This window comes from Osmerus mordax, chromosome 4, assembly GCF_038355195.1.
Source record: "Osmerus mordax isolate fOsmMor3 chromosome 4, fOsmMor3.pri, whole genome shotgun sequence".
Taxonomy (NCBI): Eukaryota; Metazoa; Chordata; class Actinopteri; order Osmeriformes; family Osmeridae; genus Osmerus; species Osmerus mordax.
In genome coordinates, this window is record NC_090053.1 from 17,277,776 (window position 1) to 17,295,120 (window position 17,345).

Genomic DNA, 17,345 nt, shown 5'->3' on the forward strand with positions numbered 1-17,345 from the left:
TCCTTCCAGTGCGATGTAAAGATACAGTGGTAGCTAGGCTACTGACCTTCCGAGCGGTGAACGGGATTGCACCTGACTACATCAAATCTCTCGTCCAGACTCATACCCCCACCCACCACCTATGGTCTTCTTCTGACAACCGTCTGGTGGTCCCCCGCGTCTCAAGAGCGCCCGCTCCCTACCCAAGCTCTTCTGTCTGGCCCCCCAATGGTGGAATGGAATCATCTCCCCACATCCATCAGAGATAGGCTACTGACTGTCTCTCCACCTTCAAGAAAAGGCTAAAGACGCACTTGGTCCGTTGTTGGATCAGATGTTAGTTTATTTCCTCCAGGAACACAATGACACTTATTGAGGGACTTGTTGCACTTGTTGGTTAGTTGTAGACCTAACTGATTTCACTAGTAGGCCTACCTGTAGCTGAGAATTATATTATTGTTGCTTGCTTTCCTCCAGGTACACTCTTGCACTTTCGAGGAGCATGTTGTTTAATTGTAATTTGTTTAACGACATGCTCTTCTGGTTCTACCCATTGGCACTTATTTGCTTTTCACAATGTTGGTAATGTTGGCTATGTTTCATGGCTACCTGCATTGTTTTTGTCTCTCGTTGTCTATGATCATTGACCTATGCACTTTTTGTAAAGCTCTTTCTTGTAAGTCGCTTTGGATAAAAGCGTAGACCTGCTAAATGAATAAACAGGCCTACGGTGAATTGATCGCCTGTAAAAAGAAAAGAAATGGGCGCAGAGAGGTTGTGTCTGCAGGGAGGCGCCGGGTGCCCGGAACCAATGAAGACGCCGTTTATTGGAGAGTCGTTCCCAAGGCAACGACCAAGCTACAAATCGCAAACAAGGTGCACGAGAGAGAAACAGTCAACTCAAATTAAAGCACTTTCGCTAGTTAGCTATCAGCTACTAGTCAATGTTCTTGGCTAAACCTAGGAATGACTATCTGTAAGTGTGTTAGTTAATAGTTTACATAGTTCATTAATACAGTTAGAAAGAGGTATTTCTGAGTGTAAATGTTTTGAAATAAATTCGCGTTTATTTGTCGCTATTTTAGCAAGCTCAGTCACCTAGACTAAGGTTAGTTAGAGCTAGCACTTATGTTTTCTATACCTAGTTAGATTACATTCATAGTTAATACAATTTCAGGTTGAACATAAATCACTGGACGTTGAACGGTTCTGCTGATATCCATCCGGATTTAATGCGTTTCTAGATTAGGTGAAACAAGGAGGAGCCAACTGTCTACAATGCCTACTTCCAAAGTCCAGCCATATCACGCTGGTGATGGTGCCCTGCCAAGGTCGCCCCTGAAAATGCCAGAGGGGCTCAAGACCAAAGTAGTTGCCCCACGGAACCCTAAACTAGTGGGGTGGGAAGACAGGCCCAGGAAGGTAAGAAGATGCCAGTTCACAAGCTCTCAGCTGCATGTAACATTTTTGGCTGAAGTCAGAAAAATCTGGGGGGGGCGTAGCCCACCCTTGCACCCCCCTGGATCCGGCCCTGCAGTGATGTTTCGCTGTCCGATTCTAGGTTCTTCCGTCTGAGTTTGCCCGTGAGATGTCCCTGTCCACAGAGGAGAAGCTGGCCAGCATTCATGTCATGCACCCGCCACGCATCCTGGAGCTGCTGGACATGAGCGAGACCACACATCAGAAGGTAAAAGCTAGCAAGACCACCCTCTAAAATACCCAACCTAGCAGGCCAGGTTCAAGTCTAAGAACATTAAGCATGCCTTTTAAAATATCTTGACTTTCAAAGATTGACATTTCAATATTCACTATGAGCCAAACACTGAAGCTATCTCAGATGTATCTTCAGTGGTGGAGCAACAGTTTTTCAGTTCATCTGTACACGGCAGAATGGATACTATTTCTGCTGCACTGTTTTTTTCCCCATGCAATATACAAAGTACATGCAATATACAAACTATTAAGAAGTTGATAGTATTATAGGTTTTGTAGTTTTATAGTTTTAAGTTACTATGTCGTCATGTTTCAACATGACAAGTCTGGATTAGACCCTGTGACTATCCCTGTGTGATTGACTATCCCTGTCAGTTTTCCTCGGTCGACGTGGACCAGGCTCTGTTCCAGCCGTTTCCCTCAGAGATCATCTTCCAGAACTACTCTCCCTCAGAAACCTACCAGATCCCCCTCACCCTCCGCAACAACGACAAGGTAGCTCTGCTGTTCAGCCTGCCCTCTGCTGCTGAGAACCTGGGATGTCTCCAAACATATCCAGAGAGTGTGTGTGTGTGTCTCAGCGCTCTGTGCAGCGCTTGACATTAACATTTTTGCTCACCAGCCACTGTGGCTAGTGGTTTTCCAAAGTTACTAGCCACTCAGCAATTTCATTAGCCACAATTGTCTTTTCTTTTTCTTTGTCTCCTCTTCATTTTGGGTTTCATCACCAGTTTTTCTCTTTTGTGTTGGTGTCTGCCCTCCGGGTTTTCCTACACCTGTTATGTGCCGCCACATCCTTTCCTTGCAATGAGTTTATTATTTTAGACAGGGTCCTCAAGTTTTATCAAAAGCTTGGAATGAGATTTATTGTAGGCCTATGTTTTGACAGGATGTGAAACATATGAAACAGACATTACAGAAATAAATGTAGTCTTAATGTAACTAGAAAGACTATTACATTTAGTCATTTAGCAGACACTCTTATCCAGAGCGACTTATTATTATTATTGACTATTAATTATTATTATTGACTATTGACTGATTATTAATTATTATTATTGACTATTAATTATTATTGACTATTAATTGAGTGTAATTGGAAATAAAATGAAGAAATACATCTTCAGTCCTTCCCATACCCTCTAACATTTCCCTTAGTTTCAGATAACGTATGCCTAAGCCAGCCAAACTGAGCCAAAGTTTCTGGTTGCAAAGCAGTTGTAGAGTTTTTGACTGCATCAATAATAATTTACCCAAAAATGGGCTATAATACCAACTGTTCTAGCCTCTCTGGAGTAAATATAAAAAATGTTAGACAAGCTTTCTTCCAACTTACCTTCTCTGTCACGTGTTCGCGCGTCTATGTTGCTTGCCTAGTAACCAACGTATGGTGGCCGAGACTGTTCAGTGTGTTCGCGCATCTATGTTGCCTAGTAATGAACGCACGGTGGCCGAGACTGTTTAACACAGGGGAAAACGATACGTGCTGGCGGAAGGCTACTTCACTCCGTGTGCCTGCGCCTTGTCCATTAATGTATACAACGTTAGCAGGACAACTTGGTTGCCGTTGCCTTCTCAGCGTGAGAAATACAAGTGTGAGAAATGCGTGTGTCTCACGGTCAATGCGTGAGGCTTGAGAACCCTGTTTTAGATGTGTTTTGAGAAGACTACAATAAAAAATATATAGAGAGATATATAGAATTCCACCCGCCAAAGTGGCTAGTAAGAATGACTGCTTTAACCGCCACAGCCGAATTCTACTTGCATTTGGCGGGAGGGTGAGTCCTCATGTCAAGCCCTGCTCACGTGTGTGTGTCTCACTTGTCTGTGTGTGTGTTTAGATTCCTCGGCTGGTGAAGGTCATGGAGGAGGATTCCCTGTACTTCCGTGTGGTCAGTCCAGTGGATGTGGGCAGCAAAGTAGCTCCAGGGATGGCCTCCATTTTCACTGTGCTCTTCTCCCCTCAGGAGAACAAGGTACTGGGCTGGGGGTTAGGAGCTTGGCTTCCTCGCTATCTGGGTGTTTAGAATTGTGATCAGATCAGATCTCCCCTTCACTTTCTCTGTGTGTGTGTGTGTTGCTAGGACTACCTTCACAGGGTTGTCTGTGTGACAGAGAGGGAGAAGTTTGAGGTTCCGATTCGGGCGATCGGAGCGAGGGCTGTCCTGGATTTCCCTGATCAGCTGCACTTTCCCGTCTCTCCTGTGAAGGCCGTGGCTCAACGAACCTTACTGGTCAGGAACATAGGCAACACAGAAGCCAGGTTCCAGCTACTCACACACAGGTGAGACACACACACAAACACACAAAAGTGAGACACACACATACATACACACACACAGGTGACACACACACACATGCACATACTTCAGGGTTGCTAGGGGTCACCTCTCTGACCTTGTGTCCTGTATTGTGTCAAGCCCTTTCTCAGTGGCGCCCCCTTTGGGAACAGTGGCAGTAGGAGCCAGCATACAGGTGTCAGTGGACTTCCTCCCCAAGACTTCTGGAGACCACTGCCAAGACCTGCATCTCCACTACCACACAGGTTAAACCAATAGCACACACACACACACACACACACACACACACACACTGTTCCTGGCTGCCTCTGACCCGGGGAGAACAGCACAGCAGACAGCTGAGGAACTCGCTGCAGTACTCTCTAGCCAGGGGAACTAAACGCGACACCACAAGTGCGATACCTGCACTGGCTAAACTCCTTGTCGGACTTCATAACTAAGCTGGTAGTAGTGATCGACAATAATATTGTTTTTAACCGTGTCAAATACAAACTTTTAATTGTGTAATTCTCTCCATGTCGACAAAATTGAATGTGTTTTTAACATGCTAGTTATAGTGTATTGTATATGTTGATGATTGTAAATTTCGGGGCAATTCAGTTTTTACTGCAAGGCCGAAGTGTTTGTTGTATGGTTGTACACATGTACTCGCACATGTGTATGAGCACACACACACACTTACAAACCCACAGACTGGAGGAAAAGGAGGGGAATAGGGGGTGACAGCTGTTCTTAGGAAATACACGCCGATGTGGTATGAAGATCAAGAAGTGTGTGGCACCAACATCCACGACACTGTATTATGAGTGCAGACGGTATTTTTTCTTTTTTATACAGCTGTGTGTGTATATGTGTGTATGTGTTTGCCAAGCTGCGTAGCTGTCTCCCTGTATAACACTCAGGTCTTGTGAGGGGCAGCAGTAACATTAAGCTTTTATAATGGACTCTGCTCTAAAAAGACCACTTTGGGCCCATCAGGGGCAAACCATTTTTAATTTAACACCTTTCCCTGTCTGTCTCATATATGTTTTAGACGGGGTTCTCCTCGGGGTTCACTAAACAGCCGTGTACGCTGCTAAAGTACCATGGTTGTCATAAAGCTTGTCAAGGTGCCATAGACCTACATAGACAGTGCTGCAGCTTCCACGGAGCCACACAGAGAGACACAGTGTCGCTGCTGCAGTTTTAGAGGTGGAACTGGTGTCAGAGGTGTTACGGCCACATGTCTTGTGTTCTTTGTTTGTCACTTCCCTTCCCTTTTCTGTAGTTCTTCCCAGGTTGTGTTCCCCATGATTGCCAGATGAGATGCACCTGGCCAGGTGATCAAGCAGCAGATAAAGACTCCAGTTTCCTAGCTTGGGGACTGCTGTTCTTGCTGCCTCTTAGCCTGGGAGTTTGTTACTCTGCTATGTTTGTCTAATAGTTGTGAAATGATGTATTAATAAATCCCATGGATTTGGTACTTTTAAAGGTGTTCTTAGTAGTTGTTTTGGGTCAGTGGCGGAATGTTTGTTCGCCCCATAGGGCCACTAAAGTTGGGGCATAACAGAGGGGTCAGAATAGCAGCTTGGACAGGGAGTGGAGGGAGGGAGGCGGGGAGGGAGGGAGGGAGGGAGGGAGGGGGGGAGGGATACACTCTAGGTTTGTTGTGGAGTTCAAATTGACATGTTGCCATTTGTCACGTTGAGCAGTGGGTCAGCTGCAAGGATCTGATTTGAATCTAACCAAACTTGTTTGGGGATATTTACATTTTCACTAGCAGTCTGGCAAAACACAGGCACCTTACCCAGTCTTATTTGTTTCTGGTCGGATGGGAGTGACTAGTCTGGTCCTGTTGGGGTCTTTGTAGAGGAGTGCCTCCTGTTGGAATCAAGGCTACATGACAGAACCACTGGTTTCTTTCTTTCTTATCTTCTCTTACCTCAACCTTAGTGAGACTCAGATCCAAAACATGAACCAAACATACAGTATCCACATGAACTCTAACAACAATTTAAAAAGTGTTTTAAAAAGTGATGACAAAGTGCTCTTAAACTCATGGAGGAACAAATGATCATGTAAGTAAGACATGGCAATACCCCTGATGTCAACGCTGAAGACACGGACAGTGTTGTAAGACAGTAATGAAATAACCAAGGTCAGGTTTTCATCCAAACTTTGACTGTGTGTGTGTGTGCATGTATGTGTGTGCGTGTGAGTATATGTGCCTGTATGGGCGTGCGTGTATGTATGTGCGTGTGTGTATGTGTATGTATGTGTTTGTGTGTGTGTGTGCGTGCGTCTGTGTCCAGGGGAGGACGTGTGCCTGCGGCTGTACGGCGCGGCAGCAGACGTGAACGTGAGGCTGGAGCGGAGCTCCGTCATGGTGGAGAGGACGTTCGTGTCCCTGTCCAGCCAGCGCGCCGTGGCCCTCCTCAACAGGAGCGACGCGCTGCTGCACTACCGCTGGAGCGCCTTCGCCAGCGAGGGGGAGGAGGAGGAGCTCAAGCTCAGGTAAGGTCCATCTCAGGGGACGTCCTTGACCGTGCGTTCGCCACGGCCCCTTCTCCACCCATCCCCACCGTAGCAGTTTCAAGAGCATTGCGGGAATGTTGAGTGCTTCCCACTTGCTCATTCCTTCCCTCTCCTCTGTCTTTATCTCTCCCTCTCTTTCTCGCTCCTTCTTTCTTTATCTCTCCCTTTCCTCCCTCTCTTCCTCTCTCCTCTTTCTTCATCTCTCCCTCTCTCTTCTGTTCTCTCTTCCTCTCTCTCTCTCCCTCTCCCTGTCTCTCCGTAGCGAGTGCAAGGAGTTGTACCAGGAGCAGGAGGATGAAATGGAGAACTTCCTGTCTGAGTGTGACGCCGACCCCACCGTGCGAGACCGCCTCTCTCTGCTCTCCAGAACCTTCCAGGAGCGACGCCGGCAGCTGCGCCAGGACCACCCGGCCCTCTTACACAGCCACATCACCGTGGAGCCCCTGGTGGGTTCCTGGCCCAGCGGTGGGGTTGTGGAGAAGCACCGGTCAGGAGACTGGTCAGGGAACTGACCAAGTGTTTTGTGTTTGTTTAGGAGGGGGACATCTGGCCCAACTCCTCCGCAGACATCAGCATCATCTTTAAACCACGGGAGGCCACCGCTTACCAGCTCACGCTCTACTGCGACATCACAGGTGTTTGTTTACGTGCAGCGTTGATGTGGACAGGAGGTTTTTACGAGCAGTTTTGACCCCGTTTCACTGCAACATGTTGCTCCCCTCCCTCTCTCTCCTTCTCCTCCCTCCCTCTCTCTCCTCCCTCCCTCCCTCCCTCCCTCCCTCCCTCCCTCCCTCCCTCCCTCCCTCCCTCCCTCCCTCCCTCCCTCACTCCTCCCTCCTCCCTCCCTCCCTCCCTCCCTCCTCCTCCCTCCCTCCCTCCCTCCCTCCCTCCCTCCCTCCCTCCCTCCCTCCCTCCCTCCTTCTCTTCCCTTCCCTCCCTCCCTCCCTCCCTCCCTCCCTCCCTCCCTCCCTCCCTCCCTCCTTGTCTGTAGGTCGCGAGTCTCGCCTGCCTTTAAGGATCAAGGGGGAGGGGGTCGGCCCCAAACTCCAGTCCAACTTTGATCTCCTCGACATGGGCAACATCTTTGTGGGCTCCAAGCACAGCTATGAGGTACAGCAGTCTGGAAGGTCCTGTCTGAAGTGTGATGAGAGGGTGGGAGGGTACGGCTCGGTGGTTAGAGCACTCGACAGCAGATCAAGAGGGTCGCAGGTTCAAATGAAAGCCGCTTAAGATGAAAGCGTCTGCTAAATGCATTTGAATTATTATCTGATCCTACACATGCCTTCAAACCTGACCTGGGCAGCGATCATACCCCACTTATGCAACTGAATGACCTCAGACACGATACAGTTGAGTTGTCATGTAAATATTCCTTTGTGTGTTTTTTCAGGTGCTGCTGTCCAACCAGGGGCTCATCACCGCCCCCTACAGTGTGGAGAGTCCAAGTTCAGCCTTCGGCCGCTGTTTCTCCTTCTGTCCAGCAGAGGGCGTGGTTCCCCCTGGGAAGTGCCACGCCCTGGAGGTCTGCTTCTCCTGCAGCACCCTGGGAAACTTCTCAGAGGAAATCCTCTTGACTGTGATTGGAAACCCTCAGCCTCTGACCCTCACCTTCAGGTATCTCACACACACGCCTCCTTAACCCTCATCCTCCACTTCATCCTCCTTAACTTCATCCTTAAACTTCACTGTCAACTTCTGCTGTGTTTCATAACTCCCCACCTTCATGTAGATCTCCCATACCTCCCTTCCTCCTCCACTTCCTCCTCCACTTCCTTATCATCTTCAACTTCAACTTCAACCTTAACCCTTCATCCTCAACTTCCTCTTCCACTTCCTCCTCCACTTCCTCCTCCACATCAGCTGTATCACCTCACCTTCATCGTGATGTTTCTTCCAGGGGGCGTGTGATGGGCCCCACCTTCCACTTCAGCATCCCAGAGCTCACATTTGGAGACGTGTCTTTTGGTGAGTCTGACATCCCAACATGCTGCTGTCCTGACTGGACAACCTGCAACAACACCACGGCCTCTCCTGCCTATGTTCTGCTTGTCTTCTCTCTCTCTCTCCCCCTCCCTCTCACTCTCTCTCACTCTCTTTTTCACTCACGCTCTCTCTTCTCGCTCTCTCTCACTCTTTCTCTCTGTGTCTCTCTGTGTCTCTCATTCTCTATCACCCTCTCTCTCTCATTTCCTCTGTCTGTCTATCTGTCTCTCTGCCTGCCCTCCAGGCTTCCCTCACACCCTGACCTGCAGCCTCAGTAACACCTCCCTGGTTCCCATGGCGTTTGCCCTGCGTGTCCCCGGGGATGGCGACGGAGCCCCCAGCGTGACCAGCGTCTCCCAGGTGGCCGACCTGTCCCGGGCGGACTGGCCGTGCAGCAGCGCCGAGGGGCAGCAGGCCGGCCGAGTTCAGCCTCAGCCCCCCGCTCGGGCACGGTGAGGCCCCAGGGCCAGATGTCCATTCAGGTACAGTACACACCAGAGGCTGTGGGACTCACCACTGGAGTACACATACCAAGGAATCTCTGACGTAATGGTTTTATTCTGACACTGTGTGTGTGTGTGTGTGTGTAGGTGACACTGTGTTCTAACAGGGTGCGGAGCTACCGTCTGGCAATGGTGGTGGATGTGGAGGGAGTGGGGGAGGAGGTGCTGGCCCTGCCCATCACAGCCAGGTCCAGACACCTCACACACACACACACACAAACAACCAGGTCACACCTCCACAGTGTTTCCTTTAGGATTGATTTTATTTTAGCAGCGGGGGCAGGTCTGTCCGAACAACAACCCCCCCCCAGCCGAAATGAAGTTCACTATATTTTGGAGCAGTTTAATGTAATAGTCTACTGTCTAATAGCTAATGTAATATTGCACATATTTTGTCCTATTTCCCCTAAAGCAATAAGGTTAGGCTACTTAAAGACACCTCTTCCACTCCTAAAGTGTGTTCTAAATGGCATAAATGCTGCCAGATAATAAGTGACGTAACAACTTATTGTAAATGGTCAGTAGCCTAGCCTATCGATTATGGTAGGCCACTTTATAGCTCGTGTACACTGTCTGCTTCATTTGATCTTGACATATAGGCTAAGCGTTCTGTAGCGAATGATAACAATAAACCCACTATTCTACTCTAACAATCACTGCTGATAGACGGCCTTTTTGTACAGCCCTATTTCTGATACCGTAGCGGAAACACTGCCTCCAGACACACACACACACACACAAACATCCTCAGTTCACACACACAAGCACAAAAATGACCAACTGCATGTTGTTGATGTTTTCTGGCTTCATAGGTGCGTCGTGCCTGAGGTTGTCGTGGAAACCTCATTGCTAGAGTACCACGGCTGTTTCCTTGGTTACCCATACGAGCAGATGTTGAAGCTTATCAACAGCAGTGACCTCCCAGCCTGCTATGGCCTCCTCTTCCAGGTGTGACTCCCTGACAAACAGTCTGGCTCGTCAAACTGACTCTTAAACCTCGAGGGCTTTTACACACCCAACCTTGGCAACCGCTGCCGCCTCCATTACTTTCAATCAATGCTCAACGGCAATTTTGCCTTAACCCTTACATATCTTAGCCTTACCCTTAGCCTGTCTAACTTTCAGTATTTGTGTAATTGTGTTTGTGTGTATGTGTTTATCTGCGTATATATGTGTAAATGTTTGCGTCTCTCTGTGTGTGTGTGCAGGAGTACGAGGAGAGGCCGGCGCTGGTGTACTCCAGCGCCCACCCCCAGAGGGGTGGTGCAGCCCGGCAGTGCTGTGGAGATCCCCCTGGTCCTGCAGGCCAAGGCTGTGGGGCGGCTGCAGCACACCGCTCTCATCGCTGTGTTTGGCAGGAAGGAGCCCCCCTCTGGTCAGTGTGTGTGTCACGTGTGCACATGCGTGCATACTTATGTGTCTGTGCTGTTTGTATATATGTGTGTGTATGTGTGTACAAATGTGTTTGTGCATGTGTGTGTATATATATGTGTGTTGATATACATTTAGTCATTTAGCAGACGCTCTTATAGCGACTTACAGTAAGTACAGGGACATTCCTCCGAGGCAAGTAGGGTGAAGTGCCTTGCCCAAGGACACAACGTCATTTTGAACGGCCGGGAATCGAACTTGCAACCTTCAGATTACTAGACTGAGTCCCTAACCGCTCAGCCACCTGACTCCCTACAGCAGGGCTCTTCAATAGGCGGCCCGCGGGCCGAATCCGGCCCCCTAGCAGCTTTGGACTGGCCCCCGGAGTGTGCTCCAGTAACCTCATTCAGTTCGTGACTATGACAAAAAAAAAAAAAAAACACTCGTGACCAGGGCCGGACTTGACTGGGCTCCAGCCCATGGGGGCCCCCCGTCCTGTAGGGGCCCCCGTCCTGTAGGGGCCCCCGTCCTGTAGGGGCCCCGTCCTGTAGGGGGCCCCGCCCGTTTACGTGCAGCGGAGGACTGAGCTATTAGCCAGAAAGCTAAGTTATGCTAGCAAGATTCATAGACAAGAACATTGTGTACGGTTGACAAACCGTAAATATAATTTGACAATATGTTTGACAAGAAGACAAGCTAGCTAACAAGCCATGTCATTGTCCCCAAATCAATATCAAGGTTTTCACGAACAAGGTATCGGCCATATACTAGCTAGTACTAGGCTACAGTACGGCCGCAGCATGTGTAGTGGGTTGAATAGCTAGCAAATGGATGTGAGATGATTGCATCAAAGTTGACATATTCTCCAAACAGTAATTATAATTTGACAGTATGTTTAACAACAAGACTAGACAGCAATCTAGCCATGTCATTGTCCCCCAAATCAAATCAAGATTTTTATGTGTTGGCCGCAGTCTGAAGTAGAGCTAGGTTGACTAGCGAGGTGAATCGAATGGGATGTGAGATGAGCGGTTACGTGACACTGACTGACACAGTAAATTCAGAAAAGTAACATTTTCCAAATAGGTTAAAAGAAATATTGAAGTCACTCATTGTTGTAATTACATGTTAGCTTGGTAAAGTTCTCTCAAAATTGTAAACGGAGGTTTTGACCTGTGTGACTGTGTCCCTGATGTTATTGTTACTTATTTCAGACACTTTGTACAGGCTCATACCAAGGAAAGATGTTCTTTGCTCATACAATGTAGCCAGCTCAATAATTTAGAACGGTGAACAGTTTTGCTGGAACTACTTGGCTGATTGGCTGCAGCCACTCAGAATCGAGTATTCACCCAGACCATGGTATAATAACTTAAAAAAATGTTTTGTCATTGGGGAAACATTTAGTCATTGAATCGTTAATTCAGGAGATTCGTTCAAAAATGCGGATTCATCCATGAAACAAGTGAAGTATTTGAGTAGTTGAATCATGCATTCAAAACCAAGTTTTTTTTTTTATAATTCAGATTAATTAAACATTCAGCAATTCAGCAACACTTTCAGCAATTAACATAAATTATGTTATTTTTGTTTAGTTGTTTGTTCAAAATCATGCAGCTCTAAATACATATAGCTTGTGTATGTATCATTTTGTTCTATTTAAAGTAATGTATAGTTGGTAGGGCCCAAAAATGACCCAAGCCCAGGGGCCCCCCACCGCCCTTAGTCTTCCATTTTTTGTTAGTTAATTGCATTTTCTCCCAATTGTCTGTTAATATGGCTTGGTTATTGCTCACCTGGTTTGATTTTTGAATCCTTGGGCCTATGCGGCCTCTTGGGCATATGTTGTTATATGCACTTACAAAATATAATATATTGACTCCTTCAGTATGTTGTTGTAATTTCTTTATTTGTTACCGTGATTACTCATATCCTCCGGCCCCTGACTTTGCCTCAGTTTCAAGAACCGGCCCCAGCTCCAAACTAATTGAAGAGCCCCTGCCCTACAGTATACAGTATATACAGTATATGTGTGTGTGTAACCCCCGGGCCTGTTGTGGTGTTCAGGAGGTGTTGCTGTCCTGTATTGGGAAGGGTCCTGAGGTGCTTGTTGCGACCACACATCTCGACTTTGGCTCCATCCCAGTGTTGACGGATGTTTCTAGAACCCTGCAGCTGTGTAACGAGTCTCCCATCCCAGCACTCTTCTCAGCACAGATGGTGGGTTCTGTCCCTCCCTCACTCCCTCCCTCACTCACTGTCACTGGCTCCTCCTACACTCACTACCCTCAGAGCCTGAACAGTCTCATGAAGCACTTTCAGGTCCATTTAGCTGTACGGTGTGTCTGTGTGCGTGGTGTGTGTGTGTATATGCTTGTGTGTACGTGCATTTTTTTGTGTGGTGCGTCTGTGTGTGTGTGTCTGTGCTGTGTGGGTGTGTATGTATGTGTGTGTGTGTGTGTCAGCAGGGTCGCAGCAGGTCTCTGTGGAGGGTGGAGCCCAGCGAGGGGCGTGGTGTCTCCAGGGAGCCAGCTGGAGCTGAGAGTGGTGGCCCACCTGGACGACACCCTGCGCTTCCACGACCACCTGCTGCTGCTGGTCCAAGACAGACAGCCACGCCGCATCTCGCTGCTCGCCAAGGGGTCCGGCACCACCATCGTCACAGACCGACCCCTTCGCCCCGAGCCTGGACCTAGGGGCCCCACTTCAGGTGGGCTGGCCCCGTGTTTGTGTGCGGGTGTATGTGTGTGTGGGGTTGTTTCATAGTGAGACCGTGTTGTGTGTTGCAGCTCTGGGGCCGTGTCAGTACCACCCTCAGACTGACCAATCGTGGCCGGCGTTCTCACCAGCTGTACTGGACCAGCGAGGGGTTTCCCGTGTTCGCTCGCAAGGGCTCACGAGAGTCCAGGGGCCCCGGCCCCGTGTTCAGCATCAGGCCCCCCCCGCATGGAGCTAGCCCCCGGACACTCTGCTGACATCGTGTTGGAGGGCTCTTTAGACAGCCCCAAGGTCATCCTCCTCTCTCTCTTCCTCCCTTTCTTTCTCTCTCTCTCTTCCTCCCTTTCTTTCTCTCTCTCTCTTCCTCCCTTTTTCTCTCTCTCTCTCTCTCTCTCTCTCTCTCTCTCTCTCTCTCTCCTCTCTCTCTCTCTCTCTCTCTCTCTCTCCCTCTCTTTTCCTCCCTCTCTCTCTCTCTCTCTCTCCTCTCTCTCTCTCTCTCTCTCTCTTCTCTCTCTCTCTCTCTCTCTCTAACTCTCTTCTTTCTCTCCCTGCTCACATTGTCTTTCTCTCTCTCTCTCTCTCTCTCTCTCTCTCTCTCTCTCTCTCTCTCTCTCTCTCTCTCTCCCTCCCTCACACACACACACGCACACCACACGCGCACACACACCTAAACCAAACACAAATGACATATGTTGAATGTTGTGTGTGTGTCTCCAGCTGGTGCGGGAGCGCCTGGTGTGTCAGGCCATCCTGGGCCACCAGAGTGGGACGGAGCGCATCCTGACGTGTGGACGTGACCTGCAGCTTTGTGGCTCCCGTTCTCCACATCTCCTCTCAACAGCTCAACTTCTACCTGGAGAAGGGTCGGGTGCAACCCCGGCATCCCTCACACACCAACCTTTACGAACCACCGGGCAACAGGGCACACACTTCAAATGTATCTGTGTGTGTGTGTGTGTACAGGCCCAGGAGTGAGTTTGGCCCCCCAGTACCAGAAGCTAATCCTGCGGAACGTGTCGTCCCTGCCCCTCTCCCTGGAGCTCTCTCTGGCCAGGCCGTTTGGACTGTGTGGCTGGCAGAACGACTCCAATCCTGTCACCTCCAAGGTCTCTGATCCACCCGTCTCCCCTTCTTTCACTTTTCTCCTCCCGCTCTCCTCTCTCGCCCTCCTTTCTCTCCTCCCCCTCTCCTTTCTCCCTCTCCTCTCTCCCTTCTCTCCCCCTCTCTCCCTCTGTCTTCTCCCCTCTCCCTCTTCCTCTCTCTCTCTCTCCCTCCATTCCTCAGCCTCTCCCCTCTTTTCTTCTCTCCTTCTCCCTTCTCCCTCTCCTCACCCCTTCTCCTCACATCGATTGTATGTGGGTTGTATCGGCGACCACGTCATCCCGCGTTGCGGTGCAGTGATGTAAGATGGTCGATCGTGTGGTTGCGTCCCAGAGCCTGGTGATGGGGGTGAACATGGCAGGCAGAGCTGTGGGTGCGCTTCGAGCCGTCGTACCGGGAGGACCGCGTGTCGCGCGTGGCGGAGGGAGGAGCTGCGGGTGCAGTACCGGGAGCACCCCCGGCAGGACTCGGTGGGGCTGCGGGGCGAGGTCCACTTCCCCAACCTGCTCTTCTCCAGCACCGGCCTGGACTTTGGCTGCGTACTCAACCACACGGAGAGCCAGCGGCAGCTCACCATGACCAACAGCTCCCCACTGGCCGTGGCCTACCGCTGGGCCTTCCTGGTGGACCAGCACCCGCTACGCCATCAGGTACACTCCCTGTCTCTTCTCTCTCTTTGCTCTTCTACATCTCTCTCTCTCTCTCTCTTGTCTCTCTCTCTGTCTCTCTCTCTCTCTCTCCCTCCCTCTTTCTGGTACCAGCATCAATTAGCCATCAGGTACACCCCTCTCTCTACTCTCTTGCTCTCTCCTCTCTCCCCTCTCTCTCTCTCTCTCTCTCTCTCTCTCTCTCCTCTCTTCTCTCTCTCTCTCTCTCTCTCTCTCTCTCTCTCTCTCTCTCTCTCTCTCTCTCTCCCTTTCTCTGGTGGACCATCACTACTCCATTACATACACCCCTACCCTGCTGCTGCTTGGGGGCTAGCTGTCCTGGACCGGTTGAGTGTCTGGTTACTGGTGGGGTCTGATGTGGTGGAATCTCTCCACTCCTCCAGGTTCTCTGGGCAGCAGGAGAAGGAAGGGAGGGAGGAGGAGAGAGATGTTCGACCTGATTTGTCCAAGAGGACAAACGATGACATCCGTGTGGATTCTAACAGGTCAGGAAGCCTGTCAGTCATCTGGACGTCCAGTCACCTACGGCCAGTATGGTCGAAACACACACACACACACACATACACACATAACGAAGTCTGTAATGACTGGATGTTGTTTTTTGGGGCTCGACACAGACAACACTGCCCTCCGATGGCTGCTGTGTGCGGTGCCCTAGTGGATGTCCGTGTGTCTGCCAGGTGATCCTCTGCTTGGCTCTGACATGGTCTCCGTGTTGTAGGAAGGGTGACGGTTCCCAGCTGTCCTTAGACGAGGGGCGAGACGGAGAAGACCGACCTGGAAAATGACACCAAGGAAGGAGGGGGGTCCCCAAAGGAGACCCCCTCTCTCCTCCTCCTCTCCCCCGGCCCCCCGCATCTTCCCAGAGGGGAGACACTCTCCCCACGCCCAGTTTACCACACCCCAACACCCCCAACAGCGTTGGCGTGGAAGAGGTACGCGCACACACCCTCCTTTGCATGTGCCTGACATTGTGACAGTGTTGATGTGTGACCTTTTTGTGTCGCCCACCGTCTCTGGAGGTCCCTTTCTGAAACCCTCCTCCCGAGGTTTCTTTAGTTCTTTATCTTATTTTCGTACTTTCTGAGTTTTCCTGGGAGTTTCTCCTCGTCTGCCTTGATGGGTTTCGATTGGCTGAAGTGCTCCAGGCGTATGTGAAGCCCTTGCGAAACGGGCTCGACAAATAAACTTGGACCTGACGTGTGTGTCCAGGTGTTTGACATCCTGCCCATCTACGGGCTGCTGCAGCCAGGGCAGAGCCAGCTGGTCACCTTCTCCTTCTACGGCACGCCCACGTCCGGGCGGAGGTGATGGCGCTGTGCGAGGTGGAGGAGGGGCCCACCTATGACATCACACTCAAAGGAGAGGCCTCATTGGTGGCCTACAGCCTGGACACCAGACACCTGGACTTTGGGCTCCAGGTAGGATTGACATTCCCGTGTGAGAGGAGAGCCTAGCCCACTGAATGATGGTGCAGGATGTGATGTCTTCTCTGCTCCTGTTTGTGTATGCAACACATCCTGTCTCTTAACATTGATAGTCTGCAAGGACTTATTGATTTTGATTAGTGAACGAGAGAGTCAGCAAAAAGGCATTCCTGCCCGATCAGCAATCTGACAGATCCATTTGTCGGATCCATTTCTCTCCCTGCCTCGTTCTGTACGTGTTTGGCTGTTCTGCCTGTCTGTCTGCCTCTGAATTGTATCTGGACGCCTGACTGTCTGTGTGTGTGTGCGTGTGCTTGTGTGTACCTGAGTGTTTGTGTGTGTATATGTATGGATGGGTGTAACTGTGCTTGTGTGTGTATTTACCTGTGTTTGTGTGTGTACCTGTGTGTGTGTGTGCTGCAGCTGTTTGACCATGTTGCCGAGGCAGAGATGACCCTGAGCAACACAGGCAGGGTGGGCTTCCAGTTCAGCACCCTGCAGGAGGATCTGAACCCTGGAGACCCCCAGCCTGGCCAGCCCCTCGTCCTCCCATCCTCGGTCAGGACACACGCACACACACACACACACAGACATACAGACACACGCACACACACACACACACACACAGACATACAGACACACGCACACACACACATACAGACACACACACACACACACAGACATACAGACACACACGCACATCCAGACACATACATCCAAAATCTGGCTTGTCTAACTGACTCTATGGCACCATGTGAGCATATATGTTACTTTCTGTCCATGTGCGTGTGTGTCTGTGTGTATGCGTATGTGTGTGTGTATCAGGGCTACGTCGAGGCTGGTTCCTCCCAGACCCTGCGTGTGTGTTACCTTCCTGGGGTCCCGGAGGTGTTCCTCAAGAGCTTCCAGCTGCAGGTGGCCTTCTACCAGCCGGAGAACATCTCTGTCACAGGGGAGGGGGTCTTCCCTCGCCTCTGTATGAACCTGCCCCGACATCTTGGTACCTCACACACACACACACATTCCAACTGACTGTGTAGAACTCTTTACAAAGTGTGTGTGTGTCTG

General features: G+C 50.1%; 1 protein-coding gene across 1 annotated transcript in view; it reads left to right on the plus strand.

The window, feature by feature from the left end:
- Positions 1 to 1,323: 1,323 nt before the first annotated feature.
- hydin (HYDIN axonemal central pair apparatus protein) overlaps positions 1,324 to 17,345 on the plus strand; it is a 42,282-nt gene continuing 26,260 nt past the window's right edge. Inside the window, 34 exon segments of the mRNA XM_067235121.1 lie at positions 1,324 to 1,401; positions 1,541 to 1,666; positions 2,068 to 2,187; positions 3,534 to 3,668; positions 3,777 to 3,976; positions 4,113 to 4,237; positions 6,284 to 6,485; positions 6,769 to 6,952; positions 7,042 to 7,141; positions 7,498 to 7,616; positions 7,897 to 8,120; positions 8,404 to 8,471; positions 8,734 to 8,919; positions 8,922 to 8,971; positions 9,080 to 9,180; positions 9,805 to 9,940; positions 10,201 to 10,242; positions 10,244 to 10,375; positions 12,431 to 12,583; positions 12,832 to 12,876; positions 12,878 to 13,092; positions 13,170 to 13,296; positions 13,298 to 13,372; positions 13,799 to 13,867; positions 13,869 to 13,944; positions 14,045 to 14,187; positions 14,516 to 14,539; positions 14,541 to 14,606; positions 14,608 to 14,832; positions 15,717 to 15,785; positions 16,063 to 16,132; positions 16,135 to 16,271; positions 16,701 to 16,835; positions 17,103 to 17,277. Coding sequence (XP_067091222.1) covers positions 1,324 to 1,401; positions 1,541 to 1,666; positions 2,068 to 2,187; positions 3,534 to 3,668; positions 3,777 to 3,976; positions 4,113 to 4,237; positions 6,284 to 6,485; positions 6,769 to 6,952; positions 7,042 to 7,141; positions 7,498 to 7,616; positions 7,897 to 8,120; positions 8,404 to 8,471; positions 8,734 to 8,919; positions 8,922 to 8,971; positions 9,080 to 9,180; positions 9,805 to 9,940; positions 10,201 to 10,242; positions 10,244 to 10,375; positions 12,431 to 12,583; positions 12,832 to 12,876; positions 12,878 to 13,092; positions 13,170 to 13,296; positions 13,298 to 13,372; positions 13,799 to 13,867; positions 13,869 to 13,944; positions 14,045 to 14,187; positions 14,516 to 14,539; positions 14,541 to 14,606; positions 14,608 to 14,832; positions 15,717 to 15,785; positions 16,063 to 16,132; positions 16,135 to 16,271; positions 16,701 to 16,835; positions 17,103 to 17,277 — 4,132 coding nt within the window.